The following is a 15,407-nucleotide window of genomic DNA, read 5'->3' as shown; positions in this document are numbered from 1 at the left end:
AAGAGGCCGCACAGCCCATTGGCAATACCCTGTCAACAAAATAGTGTCCTTGGAAAAACATCCCCAATAAATCAAAGTCAGTAGGGTGAATTGGCATTAACCGAAAAGCAGACTGAATATCACATTTCGCCATTTCAGCTCCTTTTCCCATCCCTGTCACTAGTTCCATTGCTTCATCCACTGTAGTGTAAGATACTGAAGTGTCCAATTCAGATATAAAATCATTTATAGATCCCCCTTCTGGCCAGGATAGATGCTGAATCATACGATATTCACCAGCATTTTTCTTGGGAATGACCCCAATAGGAGACACGATCAAGTTCGGCAAAGGGCAATACCTGAAAGGGCCCGCTATTCTACCTGCTCCAATTTCCATTTTCAGTTTTTTACTTACCACCTCCGGCATCTCTTTCGCCGAACGCAGATTGTCAGCCCACCTCTGTTGTCTAGGCCCTTGATACCCCAATTTGAAACCTTCCCGAAACCCCCAAAACAAACGGGATGCTGCCTCAGTATCGTGATATCTATTCAACCAAGGCACCAAGCTAGTTAATCTAATGGGAGTAGGCGCCTTTTGGGAAAGGAGGGAAAGGGGCGCCTCTACCTCTCGCTGCCCAACCACCTTGCTCTGGAAACCGCTGTTGGTCACTGCCTCTATGCCCACTGAAACCTCCCGCTGGGGCATTACATTGCGTGAGCGGATGACACCCCCCGCAGTAGGAACAGTCGTGTTTAAAACGGCACAATGGTCTGTTGCACAATCCTCTGTTATAATTCCAACAGGCTCCTGTACCGGATGAAACGCCTCTTCCCCATGTACCCGCTCCAGGTTGAGCGGGACGCCATAGAAAGGGCCGGTAGGGAACTGGCAAGCCGCTTGCGGTGTGTGTCGTAGCCGATGGATGTGATGTGGACATCCATTGAAGCCAAAGCTCCGAGTCTACGTCACCCCAAGGCTTCTCTACGCAAATACTAATACGGGCTCGAAACTCCTCATCGCAATTAAGCCAGGAGTATCCCCCAAAGTGTAACTGAGCCTTCCTTACTATGTCCATGTATTTGTAAAGAGCGACGGACCTTTCGGGGTACCGTTCACAATAAATGCTCTGGTAGATCAAAAATGCGGATGTCCAGTTCTCAATCGTACGGGGTACCCTGGGACGTCGCGCTAACTCCCATTCCTCCTCTTTGGAACCTTCCTTGGCCTGTATGTCTCGATGCAGCAATTTGAATATGTCCACAAACTCGTGATTCCATATCCGCTGCTTAGTTTTTTCTGACAAATGGGACCCCAGCGGCATCGCCAAGCCCATATAAGGCAGCCGCTGCCTAACATTGAGAACATGTTCTGATGCTGCATCTCTAGCCTTCCCTCCTGTTATAACAGGCAACTCTTGAGGTAAAACTCCTGCATTTAATGCTTTCCTCAGAAGCAAAGTACCAGAAACTGCCAAATCACCTGGCCCACCCTTCCTCCCGCCTTCCCTTCCCCCAACAACTTGCACCACAGGTAACTCCCGGACAGTCCCCCTGTCATCTCTACCCTCCTCCCACACTGTCCACCACTGATGCTTACCGCATGGTAGCTGTCCTGCCCGCTGCTGCAATTCGGTCGGAGACATCCGCTCTTGATAGTCTCGTGGGGCCACATTCGCCACAGAAAAATCCGCACTTGACTTCTGTAACAACAAAGAAGAATTTGTTGCCCAACCCTGACTTCTTTTTCCGCCATCCCCACTACACTCTGTTTTGAATGTATACTCTTTTTGCTCTTCTTTGCGCTTCCCACCTGACCCCCTGCTGGCTGACAAAACACACTCCTCACCTGACACCCTCCACTAGAACCTGGGCAAGCTCCATCCCCCACTCCCCCGTCAAAATTCGACCAAAACAGATCAGAGCTCCGCTCCTGAGACCTGTCTGCTCGCAAAAAATCCGCTCTAGATTCGCTGGCGCATACTTTACCAAGCTCCGCAGTGTACCGTGACACGATAGGGGCAGCCGCCTGAACAGATGGCGCATTCCGAACACCAACCATCTGCGCCTCAACCATGTCGCGTGGCATTCTTGAGGTATGAACAACCTCCACAGGAGCCTGAACTCAAGCTGGAATTTCAGTGCACATGGGGCGCTCAACCCAATGCGACTGACTGTCTCCACTTCCAAGCTGTATATTCTTCTTGCGTTGCACCTCATATGGTGAAGGGCGGGCACGCGGAAACATATATTGAGTGTCCCACCGCCTGCTTCCCTGTTCTGCACGCCATGTTCCCTGTCCTTGCTCCTGTTCAAATTCGTCATCTGTGTCTGAACCCACAGAAACCTCCTCCTCCACCTCAGAATCACTCACCTCCTGTGTCCCTTGTACCATTGCGTCATGTTTAAACACTGGAGGACCCACTACTACAGCCATGGGAAACTTCGAAGAATTCTGAGGTGGCTGAATCTGAATCCTTTGACTATGGGTGGCATGTGAGGGTTGTGTGTCGTAAACCACTTCGTCCTCCTCGCTGTCACTTGAATATGCCACCAACGACCCCGACCCCCCTCTCATGATGAACCTCTGAGTTACGCTATTCAGTCCATTATCAATCCCCGTTGCCTCACTGACAGGAATCCTATTCAAGGGGTGAGGAGATAATGCCAAGCACTGCGCCCCCAACCATCCTGCGTAAGGGCTACCTTCTTTACCGTCTTTTCTTTCCCTTTTCTCTTCAGGGAAACCTGCGCACCACTCGTGGCAGCTCTCGAAGGGGTTCCCTCCACCAGCATATTCACTTCAGGTCCTCTTTGCCTGTTATCTAACGCACTCACTTGTTTCTGGCGTGTGAGGGACGACGCTCTTGGTGCTGACACAGTCTTACTCCTCTCACCATGACGCCAAGCCTCCTCAGCCCCAGCACTCAACGAACGATCGCGCCCTTTTTGTTTCCTGACAGAAGCCGGTTGACAGGCTTCAATCGCATACCTCACTCCTTTTGCCGCTTATCTTTGTGGTGGGCGTTTTGGAGGCAGCATTTCGTCACGCGCTGCCTGTGTCAGCATGTCTTCCCTGCCCTCCTGCTGTATCACTCTCAGGGCTGCTATAAGCTGTTCACTCATTTCCATGTCAGGAAATACACGTACTTTGACTAACTATCGTCGTCAATTATAGCACCAAAAACGATTAAATTATCTCTCTCCCCGATTCTGCTAAGAAAAAACTAAACGCCCTCTCTAAAACTCCCTACGCCTAATCTCCTCAGCACTACGCTAAGCTAACTGCCCTGACGCTCTCTCTAGCGCGCTCCTGGACCCTACCATTCCGGGCGAAATCCGCAGGGGGAGACGTCTCGCGCCGCTCACCCCTGCGGGGCCATTGAAGATCAGGAGGAAACGGACGATAACGAAAAAAGTGTAGAAGAGGGTGATGAAAAGAAGGAAACGGGTGGAGCAGGAGAAGAAAAAAAATCTAGACGGCATAGGTGAGCTTACAGATTCCAAGCAGTAAAGGGTGGGAAAGCTGGTGGGTGGTGGAGAGAGTCACAGAAGGAGGGTGAATAGAGGAACCAAACGTGCAGCAACAATGAGAGAGGGCGAGTGTAGGGACAGGCGTTGAGTGGGAGTAGGTAGCGAAATAAAGTAGGTGCAAGGCTGGTGCTGGACATTCCCAGATTTGAGCCAGTGGCCCACAGATTAGGAGCCCTCCATTGGCTACCTATTGAAAAGAGGATAAAGTTTAAGTCAGTTTGTCTGGCCTATAAAGCCCTCCATGGGGTAGGATCCCATTTTTTAAAAACACATTTGAAACAGTATGATCCTTCCAGAAGCCTGAGTTCGAGCCAGGCAAAGTTGATTCAGGTTCCTAAATTCAAGCAAGTTAGGTGGGGGGGGGGAAGCTTCCTGCTTCAGGCATCCAAGACCTGGAACCTTCTCCCTATTACAATCAAAAACAGCCCATCTCTACTCGCATTCAGGAAAGAGGTAACAACCTGGCTGTGTACTTCTTAGTTAGAACACCATTCTTTGGCAGACCTTGATTTTCATTGATTCAGCGCCAAGACGCCCATGGGCGGTTGTGCGCTTTATAAATTCGCAAATCAAATCAAAGTATTTCACAGTGCTTGTTTTATCCCTTCGTTATCAACTTGTTATTAGTTAAGCAAAATTTCGTTTGGTCACTAATCACTATGAAGGGGTCAATCTAGGTGTTGTGGGAATTGTAGCTCCATCAAGCGACATATAGTTGCCCCCCCCACCCTTGTGAAAATCTGAGAGTTGGCTTCTCTGAGGGACCTTAGTGAAAGGGGATATCTTTTGGGGATAGCGATAGTGTGTTGCATCATTAGGAGTCGGCCTGCAGTGTTGGGAACTAACACACCAACAATGTGCAGTTTGGGGCGCAAGTGCGCATGACGAGGAGAGAAGTGGGCAGTGCTCTGGGATAGTAGTATACAGTGCTGAGGATGGAGAGGTTGTGAGATGGTCACTGATTACTGATGAAGAGCATTGTGCAGTGTTGTCGAGTTATTTTCAGAAGTGTGTGACATTGCAGTGCCGTGACTATGAATAATGAAGGAGGAACGGTGATGGGGCGGTCACTGTTCTGTGTGTGGGGGGGAGGGGTATTCGTGGGTGAGGGTCAAACAGTGTGCAGTGTTGGTGCAGTGTGCATTGACAGGGCAGTTTGGTGTGCAGAGGATGCAGAGTGCGCTGCTGAGGGCAGTGCGTCATGTTGGGGTGGAGGGGGGGGGGGCGTCTTGGCCCGTTTTCTCCAGTGCGTCATCTTGGAGGTTGCTTTGACAGAAGGGTTGCAAGGGAGGGAGATGGATACGCAGGCAGTGTGCAGTGCCGGGCACTGGCTGCACTGGTCCAGCCTGCAGTGCTGTGTGTCATGTGAGCGGGGGAGGCAGGGAGGTAGTGCGACGGGCAGCGCGTGCACGGTGCTCTGCAGCCTGCAGTCCTGGCGGTGTGGGGGGCAGTGATCCTCGGCCGCCTTTATCCTTCACATTCACCCTTGTGGCCGCTCTGACAGAAGCGGTGGTGGGAGGGAGGGAGGGATGGAGGGGCAGGGGGAGGATTCACCCGCGAGCGCTCCATGCGGTGAACCCCCTGGGCGCTCTGAATAGTGAGGCGGTGAGGGAGGGGGGGGGTGTGAGGAGAGGTGATGCACGATGCGGGCAGAGCCGCGGCATTGAGCGGTTTTCTTTAACCGAAGCCGGCAGCTGCTCGTTCCTCGCCTCCGCTCTCACCTCGCGTTTGTCATTCCCGCCCTTTCTTTCACCTTCCCTTCTCTGACCTTCTTTCCTCCGCCTCGTTTTTACACCCTGCCACGCTCTTCCCTGTCGTCACCATTTATTTCACCTCCTACCCCCTTATTAACACCCCTTGCATTTCTCTAGTCCGAGTTATTTTTAGATTCGGTTCTCCCTCTTCTTTCCCGTTTCTCTGCTCCCCACCTTCTTTCTCACCTCGCTTCCTTATTCCTCACACTTTATCCTCCTCGCCTTCCCTTCCGTCCTTTTTCTCACATACTCGCTCTCATCTCCCCTCTCCCTCCATTCTGCCCCTCTTTCTTACAACCTCTCCTTCCTTCAGCATCCTCCCTCGTCCCTCCTTGCCTCTCGTCACCTGCCCTTCCTTGTCATCTTCTTAGCTCCTCCCCTTCTCCATCTCCTTTTCGCCGTTTCAGCTGCTCTCTCTGTGCCCCTCCTCGCCCTCCTCCCTTCATCCCATCTCTCCTCTGCCATCGCCTCTCCATCCTCGTCACTTCCTATCCCCTTTCCTTTCCGCTGCCATTGCTCCATCCTCAACCCATCGCGTCTTCTGACCTCCTCTCCCCCTTCTCCCCTCTCCCGCTCATTTCCATATCTTCTCTTCAGCATCCCCCCGTCCGTCCACCTTACACCCCTCCTTGTAACTCATCCTAACCACGCCACCACCTTACCTGAAATACACCCTCCGTTCTCATCCCACCTCCCTCCTATCTCACTCCTTCCATCCCAGCGCCTCTCCTTCCTCCACTCCCTTCTCCTCCTTTCCCAACGCTCTTTCCCTTTTTATCTTCTCTCCTTCCTGCCTGCTTACTATACCCCTTTGCATCTCCTGTCGACCCCCGCCTCAACGCCCCAGCTCTTCTGCTGTACCTGTTCTGAAGCCTGCTCACCTCTCCCCTCGCTCACCGCTTGTGCGCCCCGTGCTCTGCGGAAGCGTACACAGCTAGTGACTGGAAGCACACACAACTAGCGCCCAGAAGCACTGCCCGTGCTGCTCATCCGGCGTTGCTTCCACAAGTCCACTCAAGCTTTGCTAGGCCAGTCCTTTGACGAGAAGCCTGTCTGTCGAGCACTTGACCTCTGGTCCTTTCCAGGCCGCTCTAGTGAACTCGGGACCACTGGGCACCCGTCGGCCCGCGCCCATGGAGGCCCGTCTCCTAGCAACATGGCTGTGGCTGGGGTTCCTGTGTTCAGGTAAGTCCTGTCCGGTGCGAATGGGCTGCAGAGGGAGGGGAGGGCATGGCATGCAGTGGGCGGGGTGCATGTAGAGAAGAAGGGGAGAGCATGCAGTAGAAGGGGGTGCATGCAGAGGGAGGGGGTGCATGCAGCAGAGGGGAGAGCATGCAAAGGGAGAGGGGACCTTGGGGACTGAACCCCTGGAGCCAGGTTATTAGTTGACTCCATCTCACACGTTTCAGTGCTCCTGTTCTGCCTGTTCGATTGCCAACTCAGTTCAATCTTGGAGCGGTGCTCATGGTCAGGGGCTCCAACTAACCTAATACCCCTGAAAACAATGATTTGTAAAAGGAATGTTCTGGAACCTGGACTCTTTGGTGATAAAGAGCCACCTGGCGACCTGACCCTTGTGCCAGAGGTGGCAACGAGGACAACCAGGGAGTTCTTGTGTCAGTATTGAGCGGAAAGCTCAGAGTCACTATGTGGTATGAAAGGGCTGGGCCACAGATGCCTTTTGGCGTTTAATTGCTATAAAGAGCCACTAAGGTCCGGCAAACGAATATTTGTGGTCCCAGTCAGAGAAGCAGCAAGGAAGGAGTGGCCTGCTAAGATTCAAGGATGGTTGTATCGTAATTTCATTCATGTAGCGCTTTCTACCCCTGAAGAGTTGTTTACGTGCTTTGCGGTGAGTAGCATGCTACTAGTCTGTAACCCAGGAGTAGTGGTCAGATCCAACGGTTAGGGTACCAGGTTTAGTCTTGTGCTTTCATGGAAAGCGTTCAATGCATTTTCTTCAATTGCTTTTGTGATTAATGCAATTAGTGTAGGAAAAGCATAATTTCATGTTGGCCCACTTTCAGTTCGTTGAATGTGCCATGCCCGGTCTGAAAGGGAATCGCACCTGACACGTCAATTATCCCCATCGCTACTGCTCTCCTGCTGTTATTGGTTTCGATGTATCGGTCCTGGCACTGTATCGTACCCTCCCTTATCCTGTATTTTTCGCCACTGTGATAACATTGATGTTATTTGCAAGGCACAAGTTCTATAAAAAGAAGTGTGGGACTGACCAAGTAAGACAATATGCAAATGATCTCATGGCATCACGACACAGCGCTATAATAGAAATAAAATAGTGCTATTTAAATTATTTGTGTAAATACTGGGAGAGACTAACCCAACCGACAGTGTTACAGTGTCTGTATTTAAATACAGGGACAACACAAAGGCAAAAGCATGCCTCTCTTAAGTACCTGTGGCGTATACATTTAAATGTAAGGTTCCAGGCGGCCCCCAGCCAGCATATACAAACAAAAGGAGGCCGGATGGCCCCTTAACTTCGGTCTAGCTGGAGGTGAAAAAAGGCTCCCTCGCTGCCTGCACCTTGCTGCTGGGAATGGAAAGCAGACAAAGTACAGGCGCTGCTGAACGTGTACAGGTGTCTTAACACCAGGACAAGTTCAACATATTTCTGTGGGGCCTAACTTCTTGGCAGGGGGGACGGCGCCGACACCCTGTAAAAATAGTGGGTGGACGCTGTGTACCTGCGTGTACCACCGACTCGAGCCCTGGTTATTTGTCTCTGAACAATTGTAAAACGCTCTGATACAAGGGGCGGTGGGGGCGATCATGTTCGAGCTGTATAAAACTTTCAATATTAATAGTGATAGGGTATACAGGCCATGGTGTGTCGTGAGAGGGGTTGTTCGATAGTGGTGAAGGAGAAGAGGAGAGGGGGCATTTAATACTTGTAAATCAAGGTAAGGGTTCTATGCAGGATTTAGCAACATAGGAGGAGGTGATTTGTGAAAACTGCACACAATCTTAAGCGTATAAGTGTAAAAAATACTGGCTGGCATTATTTGCCAGTGAGGCAGTTTTTTAACCCCTCCCATGCTCATGACCAGCTCAGCTCGTCATGAGCCACGGTTGCGCTGTGCTCATGACGAGCTGAGCTCGTCATAACGGCCGCGGCGCTCACACGCGGGGATAATTACCCTGCTGTGCTGAGCATTTTGAGGAAACAGGCGTGGCCGTGATGAGCTGAGCTCGTCATGAGCACAGCGCCACCATGCTGCGTGAGCACCGGGGTGCTGTGCGCGCCCTCCCTCCCCCCAGCACAGCGGGGGAATTAGCCCTGCAGCCAAGGGGTTAATATGTTCTTTTAATAAGCTCTAAAGATGGACCAAAGGTATTTCCACCAATAGGATTGATTACCTTTTCCCGTAAGGGGTGCCAAGGTGGATCGAACAGAAGTTGGAGAGATTGGCTGGAATTTTTCTTGTGTATTTCCTCTTTCTAAAGCTGGTGCATCCGATTGTCCATGTTGGATCAGGTTGAGGATAACCTATTGTTAACGAATCCTCTGAATTCCAGGGGATTGTCAGTGGCTCTTAGTTTTGAAGGAAGGAGTTCCATAGTTTGGTAGCCTGCCCAAAGACTGATAAGCCATGGAGTTAGTCTGCAACATAAGTTCAGATGCTGGGAGCATTTGTTCATTTGCATTAGGAGGAATTCTCGACCATTTATAGCCTTGTGAGTGATACAACCGGTAGCCTATGGAGACCCTTCAGGACAGCGAATATATGTGTTCATATCTTTACATGTGAAAGCAGTCTTGCTGCTGAATTCCGAATTATCTGGAATCCTTTTATAGTTGAGTTGGAATTCCTTAATAGAAGCCATTTGTATAATCCAGTTTTGAGAGGATGAGTGTTGTTGTTGCTTGAAATGCTTGAGGGAATCTCAGATATGGAAAATGCAATGAAGTGTTTTGTAGTGTAGAAGGCTAATTTAGTTAGTTTGTCCACTTCAGTGTCCCTGGAGAGTGCAGAGTTCATGACAATTCAAAGATTTTGTGCATACTTAGGTATTCTTAGTTGTGGTCCTAGTGGTGGTGCCACCCAGAAGGCTAACAATTACTTTTCCATTCTCCGCATGTGATTTCTTTGGTTTTAGCTGCAAACATTTTGAGGTGGTTCCATGTGTTCCTCTGCTCTGTAGTTTTGAGACAATTGTTGAGTGTCCTATGTGTTTTTTTAATGGTGTTTGAGTTTGAGTATTATTGGTGTCATATGCATAACTGTATCAGGTAGGTCGAAGCTGTTGATTAGTTATAGTAGTGGTTTCATGCAAATGTTGAAAAGAAGGCATGGTTGTTGCAGCCAGATTCACTAAATTAGTGGTGGGTCAAGGCCATTTGAACAGTCCCATCGAGGCCGAATGCCATGCACAGCCCACCTGACGGTCTGACCCATGTGCCCTGTGCTCCATGGATAAGATCTAGGATTATTCCCTGTTCATTTAGGCATTCATAAGCCACTTAAAAAAAATGTTTTGTGTTTTACCAAACAACAAGTATCTGACACCAAAGCTACCCACATTTGAAGGTGGTCAGCAGACAAACCCCTAAAATAGGTGGTGGATTAATTAGCACAGTCAACAATTGGATATACCATCTCGGTCAAAAGATTCTCACCCACTGCACCTTGGTACGGGCCAGACCTCAAACGGATAAAAATTGACTGTAGAAGAAGTAAACGAATCTGGAGATCAGACTACAGCAAGGAGCACAAAGAGGCCTATAACTTAAATCTACAAGGAGGCCATTATCGAAGCCAAACGGGTCTATTTCACCACAAAAATTGAGGCCGCCAGCAACTCTTCTAGGGAGCTTTTCAAATCCATTCAAATGTTAGTCAAACCCACCTAGAACAATCAGTTTAGACCAGATCAAGCTAGTTTGCAACAAAATGGCTATATTCTTTCAAAGCAAGGTTCACTTGATCTATAACGAGCTCCTCAGCACCCATGATGTCACGCGCATCAGTAACAACACTGCGCAGGAGGAAAAGACTGCACCTGTTTAGTTAATCCGTTTTCGGCCACTCTCCCAGGAAGAGGTCAACAATCTCCTCCTAACTACAAAGTCGGACTCCCCTAACAACCCTTGCTCGCCATAGACTATGCATTTAGTATCCTGCTACATTAGCGCCCAGCTAACCCCCCTCTTAAACCAAGTCATAGAGTCTGGCACCTGCCCCGCAGCCTGGAAAAGAGCATGTGGCAGGCCGATCCGGAAAAATATGACCCTTGACCCCGCTGACACAAAAAACTACCGCCCAATCTCAGGGCTGCCGATTGCGGCTAAGATTCTGGAAAAAGCGATGAATAAGGAACCTGCTCGATCTGACGCAGCATGGTTTTAGACCCTGCCACTCCATAAAAACGGCTTTGATAATGGCAACAGAGGAGATACGGAAAGTGATGGACAAGGGGGCAGAGCCGTCCTTGTTCTCTTAGACCTATCGGCAGCATTTGACACTGTGAATCACACAGTGTTAGTGCAACGGTTGAGGGATGTGGGAATCGAGGACATGGCACTAGACCTCCTCTCCTCCTTTCTAACAGCCATGGAGCGGAACATAGTCTGGGACAACGTACAGTCCGACACTTTCCATATCCCGTGTAGAGTGGCGCAAGGTTCTGCTCTGTCTCCCACACTATTTAACATGCATGTCACCCCTCTCGCCAACATTATTGGAAAGCACGGATTCTCGCTGTTCTCCCATGCCGATGACTCACAGCTCATAGTATCGGTTGTAGAATAACCACAGATCGTGGCCAGCAGCTTTCACGCCTGTCTGGCAGATATTATGAGCTGGAAGAGCCAAAACTTCCTTAAAATGAACACAGAGAAAACGAGGTACTGGAGTTTGGGAAAGCTCCCTAACTATGGAATAAGACCTGGTGGCCAACACAGGCAGGTGATTGTCCCTCTTCCACTACAAAGGTTAGGAACCTCGGTATAATGTTTGACAATCAACTTAACTTCTCAACCCAGGTTAACCGCTTAACCTCCTCCTATTTCTACTTACTGAAAAGTCTCCCTAAGATCTTTCCATTCATCCCTCAGGAGCTTCAAAAAACGGTTGTAGTAGGGCTCTTTCTCTCAAAACTAGACTATTGCAATGCCTTGTTCATGGGCATCGACAAGTCTCAGAAAAGCAAACTTCAGTCACTGCAAAACGCGGCGGCTCGACTATTGATGAACATACCAAAAGGTTACTCCACCTCGGCTGCCATAAGGTCAATCCAATGGCTCCCTGTCTATGAACGAGTCGAATATAAGGCCCTCTGCATGGTACACAAGGCTCTCTATGGAGGAGGGTCGACTGAGGTCCAGAGACTGTTCTCCTGATACAATCCTTCCAGAAGCCTTAGATCCTCTAACTCCAGCCTTGTTAACATCCCGAAAATACGCAGAGTTAAACGGGGTGGCCGGAGCCTATCACGCTGCGCGGCACAGCTCTAGAAACAAATACCGATCAACCTGCGACTTCAACCTAATCAGATGCTTTTCAGGAAATTGTTGAAGACTTGGCTGTTCCCGGTAAACAATAACCCTTGAGTCTACAGCATTGTACGTCCTGCTCACACACCCAGCGCCAAGACGCCTCGGCATTCAAGCGCTTTAGAAGCTACTATTCTATCCTAAAAAAAACGGTTACAACCCTATTACACCCTCACTTAAACAGAGAAGTGTCAATTTAGACTACCAGAGAGCTGTCTGGTTGATGAAGACTTCTAGGGGACATTCTGAAAGCTGACCTAGGAATGCATTCTGCCCATTGCTTACCATTGGCTTTGTGGTCTGTATCTCACATATGCTTGCTTTCTATCTGCCGGTTTCAATTGTTTTTGGCAGTCTATTATGTCTTTGTCCTAGTCATGGAGCATAGCCTGTTTACCTCTTCTCTGACTCACTCCATGTTTTTTCCAAGAGTGCTCGCTTTTTGTAAACAGGTCTTTACATTTTGCTCTTATCTAGTCACGTTTGTTGTGCATTCAAAGACAGAGGCCAAATGTCAGGCTCTGTCTTTGAGGGAGCATGGTGTTTACTTTTCTTTTTCTGGCATCAACTTGAGAGAATTTATGTGACAATCTGGGGGTGCGAAAGGAAAGACATTTTTCTAGGACACAACAAAATTTAAATCTTTGTAAATGATCTGTGGAAATATTTCAGAATATATCAGAATTAGGAAAGCAAAAATGTAGCACATTTATTTTGTAATTCTAAAGTGTGGTGGAAACAGATATTTTAATATGATCCAAACAAATCAATACACCAGGTGGTGCGATTTCCACACATTCTTTGTGCACTGTATAGTTTTATCAGTAAAACTCTATGTGCAAGTATAATGGTAATTTCAATTGAAAATGTGTTGTCTGTAAGGGCGGTGAGCTACCACAGCATGCATACTCCACTCTAAGCCCCTCTGCTCTACGACCCTCCACTTTATGGCTCTCTACGGCATTCCACTCTATGCCCCTCCACTCAATGACACAACACTCGACGACACTCCACTCTACAACACTCTATTCCACTCTACGCCGCTCCACTCTAAAACACTTTACTACACTCTACTCTATACCCCTCCTCTCTTCACCCATCCACCGTACGCCTGTCCACTCTATGACACTCCACAACACTATACGACACTCCCTGATACATCAAACCACTCCACTCTAGACACGTTAAATCACTCTACTCTATTCCACTTCACTCTAGGCCACTCTCCTCCACTCTATGACACTCCACTCTACGACACTCCATTCTACAACAATGCACTGCACTCCATTCTACCTCACTCAATGATAATCTACTGAATGACACTCTCCTCCACTCTATGCCACTCCACTTTACAACACTCGACTCCACTCTACGCAACTCCCTCTATGTTACTCCACGCAACTCCCTATAAGCAACTCCACTCTATTCCATGACACACTGCTCCACTACTCCACTATACATCACTCCCCTCTATGCCACTCTATGCCACCCTACTCTACAACACTCTCCCACTCTACTCTACAACACTCAATTTCACTTCAAGATCCTCTACTCTATGCCACTCAATTTTACGCCACACCACTCTACTTCACTGTACACCACTCCATGACACTTCACTCTACTCCACAACACTACACTCTACTTCACTTCACTATACTCCACAACACTCTACTCCACAATACTCCATTCTGCGATATTCCACTCTAAGACACTCCACTCTACGCCACTTCACTCTACAACACTCCACTCTACAACACTCCTCTCCATGACACTCTAAGCCACTCCACTCTATGACGCTACACCACACTATGCCCTTCCACTCTATACCACTCCACGCCACTCTCATCTACGTTTCTAACTTTAAGTCATGCCGAACAGCAGCCACGCTGATGTACAACATGGCTAAAACACATTGGCAAAGCCAATAGCTCTTTCATAGGCGATACCTATTGGCTTTACAAGTGCTTGCTCCCAGTTAAAGCAGAGGTGCAAGGTTTATTGTATATATTAGATATGCAGGAAAATATATGTATGCAATGTATGTGTCTGTATAAAAATCACATATTTTTATGTCTACTTGCCTGTCGGTGCAACGCAATAGATGTTTGAGGTGTGCCTGAGACCTTATTTAAAAAGTAATGCATGTTTTTCAGTTAATTGTGTTGTTTGCATGTGAATAGTGATTTCAAACATTATTATGGGTCTGTAACAGTTTCTTAATCTGGACGCACTATTGTGCAAGACTGTAGAAACTATTTTTTGAATAGTCCATTTTGTTTATATGTGCTTTGTTGCATGTGGCAGCAGAGGGTGTTTAGTTTAGAAATGGTTTGTTTGAGTGTGTAAAAGTAAAATTAGCTTTATTTGGGAAAATCTTTGTGGGGATGTTGTGAGGGTTCTGACTGGTGTGTGCTGTCTAAGTATTACTATTTGTAGGTCAGGAAAATACAAAAGGTTCTAACCTAAAAGTAGTTAAGGCTGCGAATTGCATCCTATCTTCGAGAAAAAATCTTTAAAAGGTGAGAGCAGATCCCTGCACTCCTATAGTGAAGTACCGGGTTTTTAAGAACCCAGCGGTGCCAGGGGACACACCCAAAGACTTCGAGTTCTCCTGTCTCAGACTACAGAAACGCAGAGACTTCTTGGTGACTTCAAAGATCAAATTTATTGGCTGCAGCCAGTAACAGGTATCCTAGAAGTACAACACGGTGTATATTCTCAGGAGACTGCTCAACTTTACAAAGCTAGTCATCCCTTTTATACCAAATATTATGTTTCAGGCAAACATTCCTTATTTACAGTTGACCATTCACATATTTCCACGACAAAGAAAAAGCAGAATCATGATGACAAGCCCATATTTCAGTTTGTCCATCCCACAATCAATTACCCGGCAAGGCCCAACACTTTTCATCAGATATCGGACGGACCCCTAATAAAAACGGGCACCTCCTCATCGTAAAGCAGGCCATAAAGAAAGGAACAGAGACAGGTGTGAGTAAGATCAGACATAGTTGTGTATAATAAAGGGTTTATGGCATGTTGTGGCTTGATCTCTAATCTCGATCGGCCACTGGGAAAGAAGCTGCCGAACAGGTTTGGCTTCGGGCAGTGGAGTCAGCTTGCCCAGGTCACACAGAAGTCAGCAAAAGTGTACGTGTCCTTAAGACTTGTTTTGGCCTTAGTCATCGGCCTATGTGAGGGCAACCACAAAATGGCTGCCGTACACAAAATGAAACCCGAGGGTTCATAAGGGAATCTCTGATTTCATAGTGATCTCGTCACTCGAATATGCCGAAAATACTCGTATATAGCATACTCGTCATTCTCGGCCTGCTGATACCAAAATCGTCATGATACGACGATGTTTATGACAAGGGTCCAGAATTTCAGTACCACAGACCCTCCTTTTGCCCTTACATCGGCAATTAACCTACACTCACGCTAATCTGAGTCCAGGTCTATATTCATAAATTCATTGAGATGTTGCTGTAGCATCGTCCTATTACTTAGCTCGTCTCTCGATACAGGTTTCCTTACACACGATGTAGCACAGAGGCCACATATAGCAGGAGCACACTATACGCACAGACAGAACAGGAAAAGAATGGCTAAAATCATCC

The 15,407-nt window shown here is 48.1% G+C and overlaps 1 protein-coding gene across 1 annotated transcript in view; it reads left to right on the top strand.

Moving 5' to 3' along the window:
• Window positions 1–5,183: 5,183 nt before the first annotated feature.
• LOC144753774 (neuritin-like) overlaps window positions 5,184–15,407 on the top strand; it is a 56,249-nt gene continuing 46,025 nt past the window's right edge. Inside the window, exon 1 of the mRNA XM_078641350.1 lies at window positions 5,184–6,449. Within this exon, the coding sequence (XP_078497476.1) occupies window positions 6,398–6,449 (52 nt within the window). The 5' untranslated portion in view covers window positions 5,184–6,397. The remainder of the gene's footprint in view (window positions 6,450–15,407) is intronic.

This window comes from Lissotriton helveticus, chromosome 5_1, assembly GCF_964261635.1.
Source record: "Lissotriton helveticus chromosome 5_1, aLisHel1.1, whole genome shotgun sequence".
In the NCBI taxonomy this organism is placed as follows: domain Eukaryota; kingdom Metazoa; phylum Chordata; class Amphibia; order Caudata; family Salamandridae; genus Lissotriton; species Lissotriton helveticus.
This window is presented reverse-complemented; position numbering and strand designations above follow the sequence as displayed.